The following is a 25,543-nucleotide window of genomic DNA, read 5'->3' as shown; positions in this document are numbered from 1 at the left end:
GAGCTGCCGTGGCAAGGAAAAAGTGCCATGGAGACAAATGAACGGATTCACAGGCCCATAGCGGTAAGAAATATCTGAAAATGATTCACTGTGAGTGTGTGTGGGTGGGTGCATATGGTTTTTTAATATGGTTTGATATCAGAGAAATGATTTCCAAGAATTGGCCAGGATTCACATCTGAAAAGGTATTGTCTGTTTCCTCTTTCTTTTGGTCTCTCCTTCTCTAGTGTGTGTGATTCCATTTTGGTCTGGGCAGCTGCATTGGCCCTGTGGGTTTAAATTAGACTTCAAGCTCTGCACAGGGACCCTACAGGCACCAGTTGCTCAGACACACACACACAAATATATATTAGACATATAATAGATGTAGTTCACACACCCCTGTTAAAATGACATTTTTTTCTATGTAAAACATGAAACAAGGATTAATCACGTCAGAACGTTTTCCACCTTCGGTGTGAAATTACAGCATATAAAAATACTGTATATTTAATATAATTGCTGTATAATTAATGTAGAGCAATATTAAAATTAATGATGTTAAGTGATATTACACTGAAGTCCATGTTATAGTCCATGTTCTCATAATAGGCTTCAGTCAATCAGCATATCAGGCAAGCATTCTGCATAACCAACACAATAATGTCAAATGTCCTGTAAAGGAAACAAATCACTGGTTTACTAACAAACAGACACTGAACTAGTCAACTAAGAAAATTAACAGCAGATTTTCAACACAGAACAGCAAGTCCTGTGAAGAAAATCTACTATTTTCCAACCACTGCCTCCACATGTCCCATAGCGCTTGGTAACCAGTTGTTAATGATTAATTCATATTAAGTGCAGTGTCACTTTGTTTCCATTTGTATTCTGTACTTTTATTTACTTATTTAAGCATTAGTGATGTTTTGTGTTTAATTTTAGTTTATTGGCTCTATAAATTTGACAACAGGAAGATAATAATAATAATTCAAAATAATCATGTTTGGACATATTTGATGATTTTGATATTGATGGCTGTTTTTAAGCATAGTGACTGTGTGAAGTGTGCTGAGTTTAAATGGCTGGCATAATAATAATTATATTAGAATATTTCTGCTTGTTTTGGTGGCTTGGTATAATGCTATTGCTGGCAGTTGCGCAGAAATTGAATGGGAAATGACTTACTATACCATTGAGAGTTCAACTGAAATGCAGTAGATGATAAGTATAATCAGACTTTGACTTGCACACAACTGTCATCCTTTTTTTATCCTCTCTCTCTCTCTCTCTCTCTCTCTCTCTCTCTCTCTCTCTCTCTCTCTCTCTCTCTCTCTCTTCCTCTTCCTTTCCTGCACACTATTATTGTCTCTATTTATTAAGCTCATAGCCAATATGTTCTTATGGTTTGTTGGTTATTTTTTCCCATTTTAATACTTTTACCTTTCATGTTGTATTCACCAATTTGGGCGTGATAACAAGCTGCTAATTTTGAATTCACTGATGATTTGTCTTACAAGAAATAAAGTAAAAACATGTATATTATGCGAAACCTTTATGTTGTTGCTTCTATCAGAAGAACCCATAGATCTTTGTCAAATGATTGACTCTAGCCTTTGCATTGTGCCTGATATTACATTGCATTGCATTGCATCGCGAGCAATCAGCAAAATCAACAACTTTCTATTATTGAGTATTGAAAAGGGCAATACAAATGCTGAAAACGAAAATGCCTAATCTCTCTCTCTGCTCTTAATATACAAAATATATTATATGCAGTTTATATTACAAACCATTTAAGACGTCTGATTTAGTAACCAATTTTTTTCCTTTTATATCACATCCCAAATACTGTACTACCCCCACTTTGATTGACCAAAATAGAAAGTCAGGTGTTCACTGGGGTTTTCCCATCATATTTCCCATCGTGTGTGTGTGTGTGTGTGTGTGTGTGTGTGTGTGTGCTTTTATTAACCTTCAGTCAGTCATTCCATGTTTTCATAATCTATTCATATTTATATTTTGTCCTGTTACACTTCTTTTTTTTTTTACCCTTTACACTGACTCTGCTGGGTTTCTGGCAGGCTTAAGCTAGTGTGAAGAGATGACTCTTGGTGATGTGAAGTGCTAAATCTGCTATTTGTAGAACAAATTTGATATTTGATATTTAAATAGTATGTGTAAGGAGAAAATAAATATAAATAAAAAAAGAATATATTTGATATTCAAAGGGTGATATTTGCTACCTATTTGATAATTATATAACTATATAAATTGTCTTTTATATTTTTTTTCTTAAGTATATAACAGTTGAGCTGTTCATCATAAGGGATATGTATGTACAGCAGTGGCGGGCGGTCAGGGCCCTAAACACTATCAGAAGCACTGACCTACATTTTCAACCTAAATTCTAATATTTGTTCCATGTAATTTTATTAATTTATTCCCAACAGTTTATTTTCCCTATTTTGTAGCGTTTCTTTTGGCTGCACTGCTTCCAGTATGTAAATGTTAGTTTTTTTGTCCAATCAGATTTCAGCCTCTATGTGCTGCCATGTCAATCTAATCTGCCCAGGGCCTGCAAAGTGGGTACTGCTGGCCTTTTTTTTTTTTTTTATCTTAGTCATCAATGGGTTATCAATGGGTAGGTTTCTTTTACCAATTGGATTTTTCATCCTCTGATTGGTTGGTCAGAGGGAAACTGTTACAGCCAAGTTCGACTGGCAAAACACGTCTGTAGCGCTCTTCACACATTAATACATCTGAGTTAGACTATTTTATGCCTATGGAGGAAGAGAAATTTATTTGGTCCAGACATCATGAGAAGAGGTCGGCCAACCTCGAAGCTAGCTAGCTTGTCTCAGCCCGGGACAGGGTTTGTTCTTCACCTCCAGACCAGTGAATACGAGCAATACAACTGGCTTACAGCCTCTGAGGAGCGGTGCAAATTATGAGTATGAATCTCTGGTGAGTAGGTTGGATTTTATTTACGTTTTCAATATTTTTGTCATGGTATTAGACAAACATTGATTCTGAACTGGCACAGTTGCAGTTCTAGTGTAGAGGTTTGGAGCTTGTTTCAGTAAAATGGTATTCACCCTCCATAGGTAAAATTCCTGTCTCTCTGTAATGCCACGCGTTGCTATATTGGGTTTTTGTATTATTTTGATGGTTTCTATAATTGCGACATGATAGTGGTGGTATTAAGAGGTGGATTAAGTCAGGTAAGTCCCCACTGAAGGCCCAGTTACCGAATGCATGGCCGCCACTGAAGTACAGTAAACAAGACACAGAGGGTTTTTCTTTTGTTGTTGTTATACACTGAAGACATTGTGGTTTTATTTGATATTCATATTAAAATATTAGACAGAATGAGCAGAATTCCAGATTAATTTCCTGATATTTACATCTAGATATGTTAGTTATCAATGTAGCATCTATAATACAAGATGCACACATTGATCATCAGTAAGAAAAACAAAGCTTGATTGGAATTTTATTGAAGAGTGATAGAGGCCAAAGTGTAGAGAAAGAAATATATCTAGTAGAAGTGGGAGAATCTTCAATATGAAGAATAACTTAAGAAAATAGCCGAAAACACAATGTCAAAGGATTTCATTAAGGTAAAGTAACTTTGACTGACCAAGTCAATCAACACACGTTAATCCAGATGAGCAGCATTCTACCACCACAAAAGAAGAAACTGAAAAAAGAAATTCACCAAAACAAACAACAACTGAAAGAAGCTATAGCACAATTATAAGAAAGCATAATAAAATAATTAGTATTGGAAAATGCGACCAAATAGTACGTCTCATTTCACTTTGACAATCTACTCTTATACTTTTGGTGACATAGAAAATTCTGTGGTCTGGTCTGGTGCCATGTTCTAAAATATTTATATCTCCATGTAAATACAGTGGAACCCACTTATCTCGACCTCGGTTAACTCGACAACCCTATTAAGTCGACGTTTTTGAAGTGGAACCGCCAAATTCTCGTTTTGTCTAAGCATTATTTTATCGGTTATGTCGACTTTTTTATGTCGCCGAACCCTAATATCTCGAGCACAAGGTTTGAAAAATTTGCCATTTAACGTCGGTTATCTCGGTGCAGCCACAGAAGAACTCGCGAAAGTGACGGAAAAATCAAGCCTTACAGCTGCTACAGGTGTTGTATTGTATACTGGTGAATCTCTGCTGTTAGTTAGTGCACATATGCATTTTGTTGTTAAATGTTATGCGATTAACGGGAGGCGAAAGTAGAAGCGCGGCGTTGAACAGCACACGGGAGAACGTGGGATGAGCAGCAAAGGCATAGAATGAACACCGGCAGGATCGGGGGAAATCCGCGATGCGCTTTGGGAAGAAAAGCGCAGCCGTTGAGAGAGTGCCGGTGGGAAGGCTCCTATTGGAAGTTTAAATAGGAGCTGGTGATGATGCTAAACGAGCACCATATGTGCGGCCGAGAAAGATTCCTGACAGTTAACAAACATGTACTGTATGTATTTTTATAGCATGCCTTCATCAAACAAATCGCGGCAACACTATTGTGTAAAAAACCCTCCAAAAACACGTGCATGCACTTTCTCATTTATTAACGCACATCATGTACATAAAGAAATTTCAAGCACGTTAATATACTGCCGCCATTCTGATTTTCGTTTATCTCGATCATCGGTTATCTCGATGCTTTTTGGCAGCCCCCTAGGACATCGACATAACCGGGTTCCACTGTATAAGGAAATTATTTTTTTCCGATCTGATCTATTTTCTCCTATTTGTCTTTTGATCTTAAATTAGTACAATATAGATACTCCAAAATGAGTACACCCCTCACATTTTAGCAACCATTTTAGTATATATTCTTCTGGATTTTAGTGTAGTCAGTGTGTAGCTTGTATAGCAGTACAGATTTACAGTCCTCTGAAAATAACTCAACATATAGTCATTGTTATTACACCTCCATAATGAAATCACGGAGCTGCTAGACAGTAGACACATGGCACTTCTCCACCATCTTCTTAAGGATGCCCCACAGGTGCTCAATATAGTTCAGGTCTGGATACTTCCTTGGCCACTCCATTACCTTCAGCTTCTCAGCAAAGCAGTCACTTTGACAGTGTGTTTGGAGTCATTATGTTGGAAAACTGCTGTTTGGCCCAGTTTCTGAAAGGAATTAATCATGTTCTGCTTCAGAATGTCACAGTATATGTAGGAAACCATGTTTCCCTCAATTAACCGCTGCCCCCAATACCAGCAGCACTCATGCTGCCTCAAACCATGATGCGACCACCACCATGCTTGACTGTAGGCAAGACACAATTTTCTTGGTTCTCCTCACCAGGGTGTCGCCACACATACTGGACACCATCTGAACCAAACAAGTTTATCTTAGCCTTATCAAACCACAAGACATGGTTCCAGTAACCTATGCTCTTAGACAGGTTGCCTTCAGCAAACGTTTTGTGAGCTTTCTTGTGATCCAGCCTTAGAAGAGGCTTCCTTCTGGGACGGCCATGCAAACTGACTTGTTGCAGTGTGGGGCATATGGTCTGAGCACTGACAAACAGACCTTTCACTTCTTCAACCTCTTAAGCAATGCTGGCAGCACTCATGCATCTGTTTTTTGAAGCCAGCTTCTGCACCTGACGCACATCACGAGGATTCAACTTCTTGAATCGACCATTGAGATGCCTGTTTTAAGCAGAAACCATCTTGGAAAACCTCTTTATGACCCTGACCACTGTACTGTAACTCGGTTTCAGGGAGTTCTTCTTATAGCCTCGGCCATCTCTGTGTCTAGAGCACCAATTCTAATTCTCAAATCCTTAGAGTTCTTTACCATGAGGTGCCATGTTGAACATCCAGTGGTCAGTATGCGAGAATTGTACTCAAATAACCAAATTTTACTAATACAAGATACACAAATTTGTATGGTCCTGTCAAACAGACAAAAACATAAGCATGATGAATAGGACATGTGGCATGGTTATGAAACATACAGCTGTTATCACTTAGCGTGTACAATTATTTAGTCAATAATGGTTGTACGTTGAGTTATTTTTAAAGGACAGTAAATCTGTACTGCTATACAAGCTACACACTGACAACATTAAATATATATAAGTTTTATTAAAGATAATAAAATAAAAATATATTGATAAAATTTATAATAAAATAGAATACATTCAAGTTTTATTTCTATAGTATTATCTCTTGAGAAGATATACTAAAATAGTTGCTGAAATGTATGGGTGTACTTACTTTTGTGAGATACTGTATATATATCTAAACTATATATCATTTAACTAAACCCGGAGCACTGTGTTTCCCTCGGACCATTATTACTGACACACCACCAGCTATTATGAAGTGCTCTGGACAGGTAAACACACGCTACAGAATGAATGGGGAGGAAACAGTGAAGGATGAGGAAAAGATTCAGACCAAAGAAAACGACAGAAAGTTTCCAAAGTTGGGATAATTTCAAAGTTTAACATAAAGAAAACACGATACAGTGCGGTTAGCATTTGTGAAGTAATTTAAATAGATTTTTATATGTTTATTTATATACAATGTGTTATATAAAGTATAAATAAATCCATAACTGTGAATAATTGAGTTTCATTAAAGCAATAGTTTCCCATAACTTATTCTACTTGGCAACTACATAGGGACTTTTTGAATGCGACTGTATTTGTATTATTGATGTAATATAGCAATTAAATGCATTAAATGGGTTTTCACCGATATTCTTGTATGCAATTTCAGCAAAAGAAAATTAAAATTTTCCTAAAAAGAAAAACAAATTACTTGTTAATTTCTCTCTCTTATTTAGTATTGATCTTTAATAAAGATAAAGTACATCTACTAGTACTACTATCCGAATATTTAATTATTCGATGAAATGATCGCTAGAATACTCCAAGAAGGAAGAAAAGAGGAAGGCCAAGGAAGAGGTTTATGGATGTGGTGAGAGAAGACATGCAGGTAGTATATATATATATATATATATATATATATATATATACATACAGTTTATATATATATATATATATATATATATATATATACAGGAGTGCAGAATTATTAGGCAAATGAGTATTTTGACCACATCATCCTCGTTATGCATGTTGTCTTACTCCAAGCTGTATAGGCTGGAAAGCCTACTACCAATTAAGCATATTAGGTGATGTGCATCTCTGTAATGAGAAGGGTGTGGTCTAATGACATCAACACCCTATATCAGGTGTGCATAATTATTAGGCAACTTCCTTTCCTTTGGCAAAATGGGTCAAAAGAAGGACTTGACAGGCTCAGAAAAGTCAAAAATAGTGAGATATATTGCAGAGGATGCAGCAGTCTTAAAATAGCCAAGCTTCTGAGCGTGATCATCGAACAATCAAGCGTTTCATTCAAAATAGTCGACAGGGTCGCAAGAAGCGTGTGGAAAAACCAAGGCGCAAAATAACTGCCCGTGAACTGAGAAAAGTCAAGCGTGCAGCTGCCAAGATGCCACTTGCCACCAGTTTGGCCATATTTCAGAGCTGCAACATCACTGAGTGCCCAAAAGCACAAGGTGTGCAATACTCAGAGACATGGCCAAGGTAAGAAAGGCAGAAAGTCGACCACCACTGAACAAGACACACAAGCTGAAACGTCAAGACTGGGCCAAGAAATATCTCAAGACTGATTTTTCTAAGGTTTTATGGACTGATGAAATGAGAGTGAGTCTTGATGGGCCAGATGGATGGGCCCGTGGCTGGATTGGTAAAGGGCAGAGAGCTCCAGTCCGACTCAGGCGCCAGCAAGGTGGAGGTGGAGTACTGGTTTGGGCTGGTATCATCAAAGATGAGCTTGTGGGGCCTTTTCGGGTTGAGGATGGAGTCAAGCTGAACTCCCAGTCCTACTGCCAGTTTCTGGAAGACACCTTCTTCAAGCAGTGGTACAGGAAGAAGTCTGCATCCTTCAAGAAAACATGATTTTCATGCAGGACAATGCTCCATCACACACGTCCAAGTACTCCACAGCGTGGCTGGCAAGAAAGGGTATAAAAGAAGAAAATCTAATGATATGGCCTCCTTGTTCACCTGATCTGAACCCCATTGAGAACCTGTGGTCCATCATCAAATGTGCGATTTACAAGGAGGAAAACAGTACACCTCTCTGAACAGTGTCTGGGAGGCTGTGGTTGCTGCTGCACGCAATGTTGATGGTGAACAGATCAAAACACTGACAGAATCCATGGATGGCAGGCTTTTGAGTGTCCTTGCAAAGAAAGGTGGCTATATTGGTCACTGATTTGTTTTTGTTTGGTTTTGAATGTCAGACATGTATATTTGTGAATGTTGAGATGTTATATTGGTTTCACTGGTAAAAATAAATAATTGAAATGGGTATGAATTTGTTTTTTGTTAAGTTGCCTAATAATTATGCACAGTAATAGTCACCTGCACACACAGATATCCCCCTAAAATAGCTAAAACTAAAAACTACTTCCAAAAATATTCAGCTTTGATATTGAGTTTTTTGTGTTCATTGAGAACATGGTTGTTGTTCAAATTAAATCCTCAAATAAAATTAATCCTCAAAAATACAACTTGCCTAATAATTCTGCACTCCCTGTATATATATATATATATATTGCTGAGCTAAATATAATTTATTTGGAGAGTTTTATTCAAAGACCTGTTGCTGTTTTTCCTCAGACTCAAAAACTCTAATAGTTGCTGTTTGCTGTTTAATTATATCACGGCCCATAAAAGCATTTCATTAATTTAACTTATTCAGCATTATTTTTTGCCACTTACATAAGTGGAAATCATTTGTTTAATGAGCTTACAGCAATGGAAGAACTTGTGCATTGTGAGATGATTTCAAACTTTTTGTCACTCATAAGTCATAAATTTGTGATTGAGTTAGATGAATGTTTCATATGATTTTAGAACAAGTACACTATATCACTATAATCCATTAGAACATAAAGGAAAATACACCTCTGGTGAAAAAACATCTAATAACAAGAATTAATATGTTGTGTTGTTGAAAACATGACACAATTATAATATATGATATGACATTTTTAATATATATTTTTTTCTGCTTCTGTAATTTAAACTCTTTTTGTTGTCATCAGAGAAGTTCAGTTTTAAGGATTGTTTTCCCTATGAATCAATTTCCATGAAGGTCATATCTATAATGACCTATATGCATTCATAACGTTATAATGCATTTAAAGTTGTTAACAGAACGTTTTATAATTTATAATGATATATAAATCCAAGTAAATTCAGACCCTAGTTTCCTTAGTGTTCAGTCAATTTAAGACAGGGCTTATGATCGCAATATACAAAAGTAAACTCAGTTTCTTTGTTGGTGGTGAGATAATGTGTAATGATTTTTACCTAAAAACGATCACGATAATTCTAAATGTATAATTTACATATAACTCACAATGCGCTTTCATAAATTGCAACATTGTGAAGAATACATTGTGTAGAATACTAAGAATATGTTCAAGATAAATTAATACAAAGTCCATTACAGAATTGTAACCGTGATCTCCCAGTTACAAGGCTAACACATACCGTATTTTTCGGACTATAAGCCGCTACTTTTTTCCCACGTTTTTAACCCCGCGGCTTAAACAACGAAGGGGCTAATTTATGAATTTTTCCTGGGTTTTTCCCGGTTTCACAAACTTCAAGCCAAAAAACTGAACCCCATAACATTAGACCAATGAAATTTTCAAATGGAAACGAAAAAACGCACCTCATCTGTGTTCTGAGCTGCACGGCATCCGGAGAAAAAACTTCCATCGGGTGATTTTTAAACGCACGACGATGCCAAAAGTTAACTCCTGAGAGAAATAGTTGTGAAAGGAAGGAGGAAGACAGTGAACAATGACTTTCTTGGTCGGCTACTGTTTAGATACAAGCCGTTGTAACGCGTTGAGTCTGGGTGAAGGGATAGCTTGCTAACTCCAGTTACAACAGAAATCATTTAAGCACAGACAGGTTTCCAAAACTCGTGCTTTTTTATTTTTCTTGACTACAGCGTTACAGGTTAGTCAAAGCAACTTAGAAATGAGCATCAGAAAATAATAAGGACATAATCGTCAGTCTTACACACACGCAGTAATACCGGAAGAATGCAGTGCCGAACTATGCCCAAAATACCGCTATGCTCCTAACGTAAGCGCAACATATTTCACCCGTTACACCGTGTGTAACGTGTCTTTTGTTAAAGCCTGTGTAAAGTACATTAGTGTAGACACGGCTTATAGACAGGTGCAGCTTATTTATGTTAAAAATAAAAATATTTGTAAAATTCAGTGGGTGCGGCTTATATTTGGGTGTGCTTTATAGTCCGGATATTACGGTAATTATTACACATTTTAAGAGCATTTATTAAATTATATGTTTAAATTAGTATTTGTTCATTTGTACATTGACATCTGTACATGGATTAGCTAACTGCACCAAGTTGAAGACTATGGTCCATGTGTCTGGCCTGGTTTTAATATAATTGTCGCGTTTTTAGTTGTATGAAAACCAACTGGTGCATTTGTATGACCAAAGGTAAAATCCAAGTAAATCAATAAGTTGTTTCTTGCTGAAAGCTAGAAATGCCAGGAGAGCTTTCTTTACCTTATGGCCTTAAAAGGTGCCTGTAGTAAAGTGGATGCAGAGAAATGTGTTTAAATAGGATAATATATTCCACTGTTTTTTTTTTTTATCCTATTTAATAAGTGCTGTGTGTGTTTGTAATTTTTCTATGAATAATTTATCAACATTTTATTTCACATATGTCATCATGGTGAATTCTCACCTCTATTTAAAAAGCAACACACTCACACTCACTCACAAGCTTTGCAGCTATCTTCATGCCTGTCTGCACCGCCCACGGTTTAGAGTGTGCCTGACACCTGACAACAGCAAGAGGAAAAGGGGGAAAATAAGTTAACAGGGAAAAGAGGCATGTGGGTGGGTGGTTTATATAAAGATAAGATTCAGGTCAATGTTATTTGCCTGTGCAGGAGAACTGGAACTACTGAATTGCATTTGACAGGGACAGGGAATCACAATTTCATACAAATCCTGCAGATAATACTGCAGGATTTGCAGGAGAATCTGCAGGAGAACTGGAGCTAGAGAATATGTACAAAGTAAAGTATGGCCATGGTTTAACCATGCAAATAATTTTTTGGTATATTGTGTTTCCTGTTTACTGAATTGCATTTGACAACAAGAACAGGGAATCACAATTTCATACAAATCCTGCGCATACTGTACTATGATGTATCAAAGTGTGTGTGTGTGTGTGTGTGTGTGTGTGTGTGTGTGTGTGTGTGTGTGTGTGAGAGAGAGAGAGAGAGAGAGAGAGAGAGAGAGAGAGAGAGCATGCAGCAGTTTTCTAGAGCTTAGACTGTACCCACAATAGGTGATTTTGTGCAAAGAAACAGACTGAAGTGCTTTTTGTGCTGGTGTGAAAAGAGCAACATGCACTTTATAACATTAACATCTTTGTGTCTGAATCAGATCTAATTGAAGATAGTTTAGCTAACTATCTACACTACATTTATCATTAATAATAATTCAAAATTGACCTTACATTACTGCTGGTGCATGCTCTTCCCATGCCCATAATGGTTTTCTCAGGTTCTCTGTTTTCCTCACACCTCCCATAAACATACTAGTAGGTGGTGAATTAGTATGTGTGTGTGTGTGTGTGTGTGTGTGTGTGTGTGTGTGTGTGTGTGTGTGTGTGTGAATTTTTTTCTAATGTTCAGTCCAATTCCACCCTGACCAGGATGAAGTGATTATTTGTAGGCGAATTGTAATAATTATAATAAGGATGAGGTTGCTCGGAGGAAGAGTAGGAGAGTACTGCAGAGTTAAAGCAAAGTTGAAGTATCTTTGATTATATAAGTGTTTCTGATATATAACATTTACTCAGTAATTTTCTCACTGACTCTCTACCCTCCTATCCCCATTTAGGTTGTTTCCGCTTTCCCCTGAGCTGCAACCTGTTTGGTCATGTGAAAAAAAACAGCTTAATGTATCTCAGAGCTTTTCTGAAAAGTTTAACTTCTTTCAACTTTTGAAACAAGTGCTTCACTCTGGGGAAAAAACACTGCCAGCAACGCTTCATCAAACTGCCCACATTCTGACTGCCTTGCAGCTGCTTGCGATAACTGCATGTAATATATGAGTTGGCAGTCAGGGCTAAAAGCTGAGCTCATCTTCTGTTAAATAAATGAATGAGCAGCTAATTAATAGATTATCAAAATATTATAAGGATGGTAGTAAATAAATTAAGGGATGATTTTAATAGTGTTGTCTTCTGACTTACGTTAAATGTTAAAACCGTTTTGCTAATTCTGTTATATATGAGAAAAATTAATTGAATGTACAGAACTAAATGTACCTCTTCTGTTCCTCCGCCTTCTCTTTTTTTCTTTTCTTACTCAGGGTTCAGCGGACTCCTACACCAGTCGTCCCTCAGACTCTGACGTGTCACTGGAGGAGGATCCAGAAGCCTTGCGAAAAGAAGCAGACAGACAAGCTCTGGCAACCCTTGAGAAAGCTAAGGTGTGTGTGTCTATCCATATTTAATCAGGGTTTTTTTTATTCTGTTCCTTTGCTCTTTCTGTTCCTTTTTTTCTCTTCCAGCTTTCTCTTTTTACTGAATGTGCCTATCATTAATCTTAATCCCATGTGTCATGTAAAATGACATCTGATAGTTTCCCTATTAAATCATGTGGAGTGGAATTACCAGCACCAACCTTTCAGTAGTACTCAGAAGTATGTCATTTACAGTGCAAAATATCTCACCTTATGTTTTGCTTCATTCAGTTTTATTTTGTCCTTGAAGATTTCAATTTGACAAGCAGGGTTCAAGCACTCAGGCTATTATTACTAAAGGAAATTTGCGCCAGTGATCAGTCATATCTATTTCACCCTACTGTTGAGAATGTATTCATTTTGATATTATGCTTTTTTAATTATTATTCTCTGGCTTTCTGCCTTAGACTAAGCCAGTTGCATTTGCTGTGAGGACTAATGTTGGTTATAACCCGGGCCCTAATGATGATGTTCCAGTGCAGGGAATGGCCATCTCATTTGAAGCCAAAGATTTCCTGCATATCAAAGAGGTCAGTTCCGCTTCTCATTTCACATATTTATCACACTTATTCTTGGTGCATAATTAGCTATAAAATAATACAATAAAACTTTTCTAATGCAGTTCTACTGTAATTTCTACTTATATCTGATTAAAATAACCCATTGATTGAAAATTTTAAAACATTACATTTATTGCAGTATTAATTTATTCTTTGGAAAGTATTTTTAATCATTGCAAGATGCAAAAGCAAGACAAGTTCAGTACATAGTATATTTTTGGTAGCTTTATGATCATTGTAACCATGGTAATAAGATTGTGTAGCACTAATATAAAGGGTTTGGCTGGAATGAATACATTGTTAAGAGGTGTAATTATGCATATAATCAAATCAGCATATCTTTCTTTCTTTTCTAAACCAATTGTGTTTAATGGAGCACAGTAGGGTTTTTGTAGATGCATAGCATTAGTTTTTAGTTGAAGGGTTTTAAATAAATTCTACTGCAACAAGTAAACAGACGACTGATACAATTTACAGCAAATATGCCTGCTGTCTTTCTTTTCACTATATTTCATGTTAATAATTTGGTGTGAAGTCTTTTGATTGCTTACAAGCCAAAATCAAAAATCATTTAAAATAATACAAGGCATCAACGGTTGATAACACAGATTTTATGCTGATGCAGAGACCGAATTGTGCAGAAAATGTGCAGTCAGTGATGACTATAAGCAAAAACTAGATAGCGCACCCCAGCTGTGAGCATCAAATGGTCACACCCATTTTTTTGCTTTAGCATAGTTTTCTGCAATGAACATTATAAAGTTTAATATTAGTGATTTATTGTGTTATATGCAACTAAACCAGAATATGAGCTGTATTTGATAGTTTGTATAAAAAAATATGGCATTAATACCAGATTTTCTGGAGTTCTGGACCAGAACTGAATGCTCAAAATATATATGTAGGTTTGGTCAACAGTTTGTCAACAGGAATAGGGATAATGTGTGTTTGTGTGTATGTGTGTTTCTACTAACAGAAATATAATAATAACTGGTGGATAGGACGTTTGGTGAAGGAAGGATGTGAAGTGGGTTTCATCCCTAGTCCAGTAAAGCTAGAGAGCACTCGTCAGCTACAGGAACAAAGGAGTAGACAAAACCGCTTAAGCTCCAGGTATCAATCTCAACACCACAATAACATTTAACTGAGTCAAAATACACGCAACAGCCAGGAGCCAATTGCATTCCAACATAATAACCAAAGCCTTTATTCATACTGTATTTAAATTGTTACCATACTTCATTTAGGCCATAGTCACAGCCTTAAAAGACATAATTGCATTTTTTATTGTGCTTCAGCGTATTCAGTCACCAGTTTTCTTTTTTTACAAAAATAATGTTTCTTTCTTCTATCAGTAAGTCTGGTGGGAGCTCCAGTTTGGATGTTGCCTCAGGAACCCGTAGGCCTACTCCACCTGGAACAGGTATGCGCGAACAGAAAATGGAAGTGCAGTTTAGGATTTCTGTGCAGGTATACTAGGCTTGGCCCTTTTTTACCAGCAACAGCTTCACCTTACAAACAGAAAATGTAAGGCAACCTTGGGGTTCTGATCTTTGCATAGCCTACTGTGCCCTACATTGTTTTCTTACTGTCTATCTACATCTTACCCTACTTCTGCATTTTTCTACCATTTCACATTTTATTTTCTCTCCACTTATTTTTCTTTTAAGTTGTATGTTTTGTTATATGTTTTTATACTGTATCTGTAACTCGCCATTTTGCCTTCTCTATCTCTGTTCTTTTATGTTGTTTAACTCAAAATCTGCACCTAGTGTACATTCGGTTGCTGTTTTCCTTCCTTCTACCATCACCGTTCTTCCTTTCTTCCTCTGTCTCTTTTTCTCCTCCTATTCACCAAATCCCCCTTCGCCTCCCGATTGTTTCGGTCCCCCGTATAGCTGATATGTCAGCACTTTATGATGATGCATCGGACACTGAGGAGGCGGAGCATGTTGATGCCCGGGACCGTAAGGGTGTGGCCGGCAGTGTCACGTCCCCTCAGGGCAATATACCACGCCTGCCCTTCTTTAAGAAGGTAACCATAGTGATAGTGATCAAGACAGAGTGCATCAGAAAATACCACTTACAATTTCTGGCTAATAACCCAAGTCAGTTCTAACCAAATATCTCTTTTGCAAGATTTTCCCACTTCCTGTTTCCTATCACTTCCTATGTCTCACCATGCTTTTTTCCCTGGAGTTTTGGACATGCTAGCATGATATAGATTTCTAACAAATATCTGTGTAACTGATCTCAATTTTCTGAATGTATTAACAACCTGTCAATAGCATCACCTGCATTGTGCTTCTCTATATTTTTTTGTTGTTGTTGTTTGTGTTTACTCGCACTCGCTTGGTGTTTATGGAATGCTAGGTGGCCCAGCCAAACAGAAACAGAAGTCGGTGAGTCATCAGAGCAATTAACTTTAACATTTAAGCCCATTTCCTACAACCCCGTGTGTTTTATTTAGCTTTTACAGAAACATTTTATAGTTTTGGAGCCTCTTCCATTTGTTAACACTGAACTTCTGTCCTCAATGATGCTGTCTTGACATTTTGGGAAAAGCATGTGTTACAGCATTTTACAAACTCCCAACCTTTTCCTAGATTCCAAACATATATCACTTTCTACTAATCAAGAACTTAGTGTGACACTCTATTCTTACAATGCATAAAAATTAATCAGTGATTTATCTCAATGCTAATAAAAAAAATGATGTCATGTTAGCCTCATAGTCTTCTTGCTTTCCATGTTGTGTGATGGTGCTGATAAATTTTGATCTCTATTATTTTATGCAAACCTGTAGTTACTTTAGCTTGGTTAAAGCGTTGCAAGTACTAATAAATCTGGGCAAAATTAATATATTTCATGAGTATGCTAACATGTATATTATGGTCTATGCACTACCTTGTGGTGTGGCGTGCTGAATTTGACCATGAGAAATTTCGTTATGTGCATATGTGTGCATTCAAATGTTCCCCTTTAATCATTTATGATTACTTTAAAATCATATGTATCAGATCAATATTATAAAATCAACTTGTAAATGAAAGAACTTCCAAAAAGGGTTCCATCATTATGATGAAACAACAAATAATCAGTCAAAAAGGTTTTGGAAGACATTTTTCGGAATATTAATAAAGCACAGCATGTGTTAATTGAGTTAATATTTTGCTCGACGTATACAAAAGAACACACATTTAAAAGCAGATGTCTTTGAAGTAAGGGGTTTATTCTGAACTCTATGGATGTATTTTTATTGCCAGAAGGATTTAGCCATGTTACCTTATACAGAAAGCGATTGCTTGAAAGCTTGTTATTGCTGCCATTATTTTTCCCTTGCAAATCTACAACTAATTTGAAATTACTTTGTCCAAAAGTACCACATTCAGCTACTGTGTAACTACTGAATTAATTAAGACATGTGCTCTAATGTAATGTTTGGTTACGGAACTTCAGAAAATAAATGAGTGGCTCGATAAAAAATATGGATGCCTTTATTCACCACCACCACCAAAAGCATAATAAATCATGAATGCTCTCTGTGTGTGTGTGTGTGTGTGTGTGTGTGTGTGTGTGTGTGTGTGTGTGTGTGTTTCTAATCCATCAGATGGAACATGTTCCTCCATACGATGTGGTGCCTTCTATGAGACCCATCATTTTAGTCGGGCCATCACTCAAAGGTTATGAGGTAAAGACACATAGCATTCAACACAGAAATTAATGGCTTGTGCTGTCACAAGCCACCAGCATGCTCTAAAAATTACAGTGGGATTAACAGTATGCAAATATTCAGCCCACAGAGCAGATTATTGGTTGGAGAACCCACAGATGCCATTGATGTAGTTTTTGTTCTTGATGCATTTAGGAATTAAGGATGAAGGATTTCTCGTTATCTGCTATTTTCTGTTAATTAATTGTTACAATTGTCAGGTAACTGATATGATGCAGAAAGCTCTGTTTGACTTCCTGAAACACAAGTTTGAGGGCAGGTAAGTGCTAAAGATTTTAGAATGCATTAATATTATGAGAGTGATTTATATGATGTATCATATTAATAGCATAATATGAAAAGCTTATAAATTAAGACTTTATATAATTTATAATTATTTTCTGTTGTGTATTGCAGAATATCCATCACTCGGGTCACAGCAGATATCTCGCTTGCCAAACGTTCGGTCCTGAACAATCCCAGCAAACACACCATTATTGAGCGTTCCAGCACCAGATCCAGTTTGGGTAAAATAAGCACAGACAAATGGCATAACATACCAGACAAAAATTTACATTAATGTCTATATGGTAATTCTACCAATTAGACACACATCTGTTTTCTCTTAAAGCTTTTTCATGGTTTCCAGACTGTCTCGTGATCCTAAACATTCTCTGAAACATTTCCCTATGAGCTGTTGTGCCTGATTGGCTTCTTCTTTCTTTTTCATTCTGTCTTTCTGGCTTTGTCCATGTACTTCTCTTTTTTCCGTCACACCCACTTCCCCTTCTTCCTTCCTTCTCTCTCCACCTCAGACGTACTGGGTACGTATCTTCTCATCTTTTTCATCTCTTCTCTGACCTCATCTTTTGCCTATCCACATCACTTAACAATTTCCTCTTATACTGTATTCAAGGCTTTGAAAGTCTGTTGCATGCTTAACCTGAGAGTGAGATAAGTAATATTGCACTATTGCACACCTTTCTGTATTTTATTTGAAATTCTTTTAACATACTTTTATGCTATGTTGTTTTAATAATCAAAATCATTTATTCTAAAAACTAAATTTAAAACATAAAATTATGTCTGCAGCATGTTTATAACTGCATAGATCTATTTAGAAATCATTTACGTGTCATCTCAGAATATATGACCTACAACCTATAGTTATACCATGTGTTGCACAATATGTTTTTTTTTCTGAATTATTAGACATGAAATCAATTTAAGGATGTATTGTAATATAAATCTAGGAGAGATGTACTATATGCAAAATTTTTACTGAAATCAGGGACATTAATGAGTATTCAGTGCCTTGGTTCTTTTGGTTTTTAAGTGTAGCCTTAAAGTCGTTCAAGCAACATATACACAGTAACCAACAAAGTTACGGTGCTTATTTATTACATATTTGAACAATGGCTCAGCTGTGCTGGATATGAGAAAAGTTAGATATTGCAGTGCTGTGTGTACCAAAGAACAGCAACTGGAGCCTTGGATCTAACAGACCATAATAACCTCCATGTGCATGATACTAACATGGCGATACTTTGAGTTTGGGAATGTATAGATTGTACAAAGCAGATCTGATTCTTACAAAAACTGTGCCTTTGTGTGTTACTGGTAACACTACCACTTTTTCCCACTAAAAGCTTTTGACCTTTTATCTGATTAGGTTTTGTGTTTGTGAATGTCTGTGTAAATGGTAAGCATATATAAGCATACATTTTTAAATTATTCTTTTTTTGCTTAGCCGAGGTGCAGAGTGAAATAGAGAGAATCTTTGAGTTGGCTCGGACCTTACAGTTGGTGGCTCTGGATGCGGACACCATTAACCATCCATCTCAACTTGCCAAAACGTCTCTGGCACCTATAATAGTTTACATTAAGATAGCCTCTCCAAAGGTATTCATTTGTCACTCAGCTGCATTTAATCACAAACAAAAATGGAAGCATTTGATCTCACCGTATTTTGTCTCATTCTTTTCTTATCTCTATGTTCATGTCTCTCTTTTCTCAGGTATTGCAAAGGCTGATAAAGTCTAGAGGTAAATCTCAGGCCAAACATCTCAATGTTCAGATGGTGGCAGCAGACAAACTAGCACAATGTCCCCCTGTGAGTATTGTGTCCCCCTGTGAGTCTGTATATATAATGAATTCTAGTATGCACGTGAACAACACACTCACATTAAAATTCTTTACACTCAGGAGCTCTTTGACATCATATTAGATGAAAACCAGCTGGAGGATGCATGTGAACACCTGGCTGATTATTTAGAGGCGTATTGGAAGGCTACACACCCTCCAAGCAGCAACCCACCAAACCCACTCCTGAACCGCACCATGGCAACGGCAGCACTTGCTGCTTCACCTGAACCCGTCTCTAACCTGCAGGTACAGGTGCTCACCTCGCTCCGCCGTAACCTGGAGCTCCTGGATGGCTCTTACCCTGAGAAGGAGGGCCAAGAGGAGGAACATGCTCTTTAACAAGGGTTGAGGGGCATAAAACACAGCTGTGAGGAGAAATCGGAGAAGCAGTCTCTTCCTCAGTGGCATGAAGAAAAGTACACTCTGATCAAAGTACAAAATAGCTGCTCAACATATAGGAATTTATAAGTGCAATTATTATTACCTGTGCTTCCTTTAATTTGAATCCAACAGGATTTCACTGATTCACCACTCATATATGCACATCCCCACCCACTCCAAAAACACACAAACTAACAAAACACTGAACTACTATGTAGTCCTGCAATCAACATGCTTTTATTGCCCATTCTGCACCCCTCCAATATATGCACATATACACACAACAAATAAATTCTTCTCTCTCTGCCCATCCCAAGCACTCTCCAGTGTTCTTTTGCAGCCTGGGAAACATGAACTCGATCCCAGCCCCTTTACAAGTTGCCATAGCATCAGCCTTGCAAAACATGCTTACCTCTACCTTATTAACTGGCTTTTTTCACTGCATGTGGATGCTAATATCGCAAACCCAAGTTAAATTATCTTGTGTGTTTTGACTGCAGTTTGAACAAAACCCACTGCCCAGTCTCCACCTTAACAGTTGTCAAGGAGACAGGAGTGCTGTCGTCATGGCAGCGAGATATAAGTGAATTGTCTGTTAAAGGATGTTAGATGTGATCATATACATCCAGCACCAACACATCACCTCCCAAACACGATCTTGGTTCAAATGAGGAAATCATACACATATACTTAGAGAAGACAAATGAACACTTTATCAAGAGATCAACAAAAAGCAGACTCTGACTTTAACTTCTAGCACATAAACATTACATGTAAGGAAAATCGTTCCAAAACAAGCAGACAAAAAGTCTCTCCATGCCAGTCGTGTTGCACAAATACTGGCCACAAGGGGGCAGTACACACATTGCATGTGTCAGTGCCTGATCATTTTTATGGCAAAATCCTAAATGGATCCCTATTACCAAATTGTTGTGCTATTTGTGCATTAAACAGTCCACTTTGTATCAAACAGAGAGCTATTTCACATAGCTCAAATGTATATTTTGTAAACCTGGAAGCTTTAAAGGTGCCGTCACTTTTTATAATTCATTATTAAATGTAATTTTGGTAAAGCCTAGTTTTTTTCCCTCCTGCTGTTGTAATTGTAACTGGAGATTCCAGTCATAAGTGCATGAACAAGTCATATTACTAACCTTGTGACTAGCAGTTAAACAATATGCTGATATACCAAACCAAAACAACAGAGGTTGGCAGCAGGGAGAGACTATTTTGCTTAGCTTTTCATTTGTTTACAGGCAACAGTTATACTATAAACTAAATAAAGGTTTAGTCTAACCTTTCGTAGCCAACTAACATTCAGTAGTCTCTATTAGCCACTTTGTACCTGACAATGTTTTATGCATAAAATAAATAAATATATTTAAAAAAAAAACTTTATATATATTTGTGAATGAAAAACTGCTATTAAATTTCTTTCCCATCTAAAACATCTAAATCCTTTCCCATCTAAACTCTTGTGCCAAATGTTTTTAACTATTTTAGTTAACGTAGTGGTTATTCATAGTACAAACCAACCAAAGGAGTGATCTTGTAGGTGCAAGTATTTGTTTACAAGGAGGAATGGTTCATCTTAAAAAGAGTCCTTTTACTGCACTTACTGTACTTTGTTCATTCCTGTTATGGCCTTATTCAATTTCCCACAATCAACCTGTATAAAGATGGCCAATGTCAGATTGCTTAGGATTATATGTTACATTTCACTTGGGACCTGAAGAAAATTATATTTGTAATTCTTTGGCTGTAAATGACTCTTTAGTATCATTTGACTTTAAACACAGCATGCTAATATATGGTGGGAATGTTGTGTTATCAGTACATTCGACATTTAATGTCAAATTCTAACTCTTGTACTAACCTCCTGCTTGCTCTCCTTTGTGTTTCTGCATGCTGATTGGCCGGACTATGTGATTTCGGGGCGTTGCTTGGCACAGGGGCCATTTCTCGTGCACAGTGAGCCAAAGAGAGAGGGGTCTGTTGTGGAACGGGCCTGCCCACAGGACTATCAGACCGAGCTGGGCAGCAAGCAGCCACTGCGCACTTCACGCAGTCAATTGCAAGCTGGAGGGCGTGGCTTATCACGACAGGACACATTTGATTCGGAGACACAGGGGAGTCGCGACTCAGCCTACACAGATGACATGGAAACGGATCCATACGAGGAGCCTGAATCCTGTCGCAGCCGGTTAAACCCTGCCCACCATGCTCCACGACAGGCATCCTGGGAGGATGAAGGGGCAGAACCAGATCAGGAGAACCTCAACCTAGCACCACCAATGACCAATCAGCATCACCGTGGGCGGGCCCACCTGAGGGAGCGCTACTGTCAAGATGTAGAAGCCGGTGAGACCACAGTAGGCCGCAATCAAAACCAGGAGGAGTGGAACAGAGACGTGTATATCCGCTAGAGCCAATACCCTAGAGAGGAGGACAGGGAAGATATGGAGAGTACATGAAGGATTTAGGGGGATTCAAATTTAGGGGGACAATTGTTGATGCCTAAAGCTGGATCTGTTTACAATCCATAGAAACCATCACAGGCAAATGCTGTACAGTTCATATTTCCATCATGCGCATTATGCCAACCAAGCTTACACTAATATTTCATTTAGCTAATCTTATTTAAGGGTAAGGGGAAAGCGAAGACATGTTTGTTTCCATTTTATCTTTGTTTCTAGTTTTTTTGTTGTGTTGTCTTGCATGAACCCTTATCAGTATAAGGATAATTCCTATTTCCAATGGCAATGAAGTTAAACTAAGAAAATATATAACCACAAACTTTTGTGTATGTATGTGTGGATGTAAGGGCGCGTGTGTGCATGGGTGTATGTATTTTGTCCTCTGACTGTCTTAATCAGGGCCTCTGTATCCCCAGGTAGAATATTCTGGTTCCTAAAATATCGTTAGTTCAGTACAATTTTACTTTTAAATTGAATTATCTAAATTAAAGATTTAAAGATCTTTGTTACACATTCAGCCTTCAGATACACCATGTCAGCAGTGCATTGGATTTACGCAATGCATCACCAGGTAATGGACATCAGGATTTCCCAGGTCAAAATTCTCTACAATGATCTGCCGATATTCTTCGTGTATATACTTTCTCTATTTCTTTAGATATTATTTATTATGCTTCTAATGCTAGAAACTGTATTACATCATTTGCCTGATATAGCTTTATTGCTGCTACATGTTTTTCCAGCCTGTACAGTAATCTGTGGCTGACACATTAATAAAGCCGACCAATATTAACTTATTTGTGATAGCAGGTATTATTATGCAAGAAAAACTAAACGTTTGAACCGCTTTATTAAACATGTTGCGATTTCCAATGAGCATGACCTTTAAACAACTAAGGTTAAACAGGGATTCTCTGCTACAATCTTGTAGGCTGACTGCCGAATACAATTTCAATTTCAATGACATGAATTGGAAATCAATTGTATAAAGCACTTTGAGACCTCTATCAGTGGCTCCTACAGGGGATTATGATATTTGCCATGTAAGGATTTTTTTTTATGTGGCATAGTTCCATCTCCTGTGTTCATCAAACTTTTTCTGATGCACTACTGCTATGGAAATGAAAAGCTGTCTTCATATACATGCCAATCACAAAACAAATAACAAGTGCCAGAATATTTCATGAAGTTACACCCACTACCCTTTGTGGGTTGTCTTAACTCTGTGCCACACATAATTTTTTTTGTGTGGATGTGCTATAGAAGTGTTACCTTTACTCTTTGTCTACCAGTTATTTTTGTCACTGTACGGATATGATTGTGTGATCACACTGCTTTTACAAATAAATGCACAGACTCATAGACACACACAGGCACAAACACACACACAGTAAAACTTCTACTGCCTTTTTCTCCTGCTCCTGCCTTTTGTGTCACTATCTCTGTGGGCATTTTAAAACAAAGGTTTTGTGTGTGTGTGTGTGTGTGTGTCTGTGTGTCTGTGTCTGTGTAAAGGGGGGCACTCAAGCAGCTTTTGATGTGCAGGAAGAGTGTCAGTTAATATATTTGATGAGCCTGTTTTTACTCACATATGTTGCAAAGGGACATCATGCTAATGATGAACATCTGAAAATGTACAAGAAAATAGCTTAATAATGAATGTTATTGTTGCGTTATTGCAATTGTTAATATATGAAAAAAGAAAAACGTAATTTTGGTGCCTGATTGTAGCTACATTTGCTTTTTTGCCTTCTGTTTTTAATCTGTGGTTTAAATCTGTATTTTAATTAAAAATTAAAATCAGAACTCATTTCTATGATTAGAATGTTTATTTATTATGAATATTCACTAGGGAGAAGCAGTAGATGCTGGGAGGAGGCAAATTCTACAGGGGATTATACAGTGCAACAAAATGTCTAGTTACCATGGTGGTGAGAACAAACAGTGTGAAGTCATGTAGAGAAGAAGAAAAAGTATTCTGAGTGGAACACCAGAATGGACATAGGTTGGGTGAAAAGGCATTTATGAGGGGCAATTCTGTGTTCTAAAGTCAATTTGCTGAATGTGTGAATTCACACAGTCATTCTAAGATTATAAATTTAGCACAATAGTTCACTGGTTCCAAGTGGGTTCTATGAAGCATTTTTTTTTTTTTTTAGAAAGATGAAAATCTTAACCCACGTTGTAAAATGATTAATTTCAGTTTTGAGTTCTTAAAGTTGAAAATCAAGTAGTCTCTATAATTGAACTAAATGGTTATAAACCAATGTACATAAACAACTAACCTATTTATAATGTCAAATTGGACCTACTAAGTTCTGGTGGAAAGTTTATTAATAAAATGCTCTGTGGCTGTAATAGTTTAAAGTATATTTATTTTAGACATATGTATACATTATATTTCTAAAAGAAATCTGCTCTTAGAGGGTTAGGCTGGCTTAGGTTACAGTTACATGTATCCATGGCAGCAAATAAAATTTAAGAACCCCTGCCATAAATGCTTTAAGGGAAGAAAGTTTATAATCAGTGAAACATCAGTGAACTGATTTCTTCAAATCATCTAAATGTTCAGAGTTATGCATTGTTGAAAGTAATATTCTGGAATTATAAGTAGCTTATGGAAATACCAAGATGAAGTTAGCTAAACTGCAATACAGTGATATTATTACATGACAGTAAGAAAAATGCTACTGTGATTAACCTTTTTTTTTTTTTTTTTTTTTACTTGTTCATGATTTACTCAATCACAAAGGCAGATTGTGGGTGGTTAGACATGAGGTCTCTCTTTTCAAAAACACATGCACTCTTAAACTGTGAGCATGCAAGGCTGTTTTACCATAATGACTCAACTTGTAAATGTTTTGAGGTTTGCTTATGCAAGGAAGCATATTTGCTGATTAGGCTTAATGACACCAGTCTTTTTTCCACCACACAAACACACACAAGGAAAAAGGAAGTTAAACTTCACAGAAATATACTAAACCTGTTTCATTTGTGAAGTACCACAGAACTGCAATTGTTATTCAGGCTTGTCAAAGTGTGAAATTTGTGAGTGAATTGTTTTACTACAGTCTTCAAAGAAATACTTCTAACAAGCTAAATTACAATGCATGATTAGGAACCTTTTCCTGTTCAATCTTTCAACATTTTTTAACAAATTTCAGCAAACATTTTACATTTTACAGCACTCATTTGGTTAGGTTAGCTTTCCATTCTCTATACATTCTCTCTCTCTCTCTCTCTCTCTCTCTCTCTCTCTCTCTCTCTCTCTCTCTCTCTCTCTCTCTATATATATATATATATATATATATATACTGTGTGTTTATTATAAATAACAACTGTGATATTAACACAGGTTTGATGTATTACATATATAAAAACATGTTCCTTGTTCTGTGTCTGTCAATAATTTGAGCATGTCAGCACTGATTTTGTGACATCATGGAATGAGAATTAGTCTGGTATTTCATTGGTGTGGTGTTACACAAACTGTCAGGGCAAAACAGGAAACCCACTTACACGTTCTTCTGCCGATTTTTAACCTTCTGTGATAAGAAATAATCAGTAAACTATGTTTTGTAGGACATACCTATTTAATAGCTAGCTATATTTACAATATATAGATTAAGATTTGTAAACACCTGACCATAAGATTCATATG

General features: G+C 36.9%; 1 protein-coding gene across 7 annotated transcripts in view; it reads left to right on the top strand.

Annotated features, from left to right (window-relative positions):
* The window catches only part of cacnb1 (calcium channel, voltage-dependent, beta 1 subunit), a 37,781-nt gene extending 14,089 nt beyond the window's left edge, over positions 1 to 23,692 (top strand). The window contains exons 1-14 of one of the 7 annotated variants that reach the window (XM_046866106.1): positions 1 to 63; positions 12,455 to 12,574; positions 13,015 to 13,137; positions 14,144 to 14,280; positions 14,523 to 14,590; positions 15,066 to 15,202; positions 16,778 to 16,858; positions 17,101 to 17,159; positions 17,297 to 17,406; positions 17,695 to 17,703; positions 18,630 to 18,781; positions 18,897 to 18,992; positions 19,085 to 19,270; positions 21,358 to 23,692. The exon at positions 1 to 63 is cut by the window's left edge and continues 157 nt beyond it. In XM_046866106.1, coding sequence (XP_046722062.1) covers positions 28 to 63; positions 12,455 to 12,574; positions 13,015 to 13,137; positions 14,144 to 14,280; positions 14,523 to 14,590; positions 15,066 to 15,202; positions 16,778 to 16,858; positions 17,101 to 17,159; positions 17,297 to 17,406; positions 17,695 to 17,703; positions 18,630 to 18,781; positions 18,897 to 18,992; positions 19,085 to 19,270; positions 21,358 to 21,831 — 1,788 coding nt within the window. In that variant the 5' untranslated portion in view covers positions 1 to 27 and the 3' untranslated portion in view covers positions 21,832 to 23,692. Of the gene's footprint in view, positions 64 to 12,454; positions 12,575 to 13,014; positions 13,138 to 14,143; positions 14,281 to 14,522; positions 14,591 to 15,065; positions 15,203 to 15,540; positions 15,570 to 16,777; positions 16,859 to 17,100; positions 17,160 to 17,296; positions 17,407 to 17,694; positions 17,704 to 18,629; positions 18,782 to 18,896; positions 18,993 to 19,084 lie in introns of all 7 variants that reach the window. The other 6 variants (XM_046866102.1, XM_046866104.1, XM_046866103.1 and 3 more) reach the window with 6 other exon arrangements.
* Positions 23,693 to 25,543: the final 1,851 nt, after the last annotated feature.

Source organism: Silurus meridionalis, chromosome 14, assembly GCF_014805685.1.
Source record: "Silurus meridionalis isolate SWU-2019-XX chromosome 14, ASM1480568v1, whole genome shotgun sequence".
NCBI lineage: Eukaryota > Metazoa > Chordata > Actinopteri > Siluriformes > Siluridae > Silurus > Silurus meridionalis.
The sequence above is the reverse complement of the archived record's forward strand: the minus strand, read 5'-3'. Positions and strand labels throughout refer to the sequence as shown.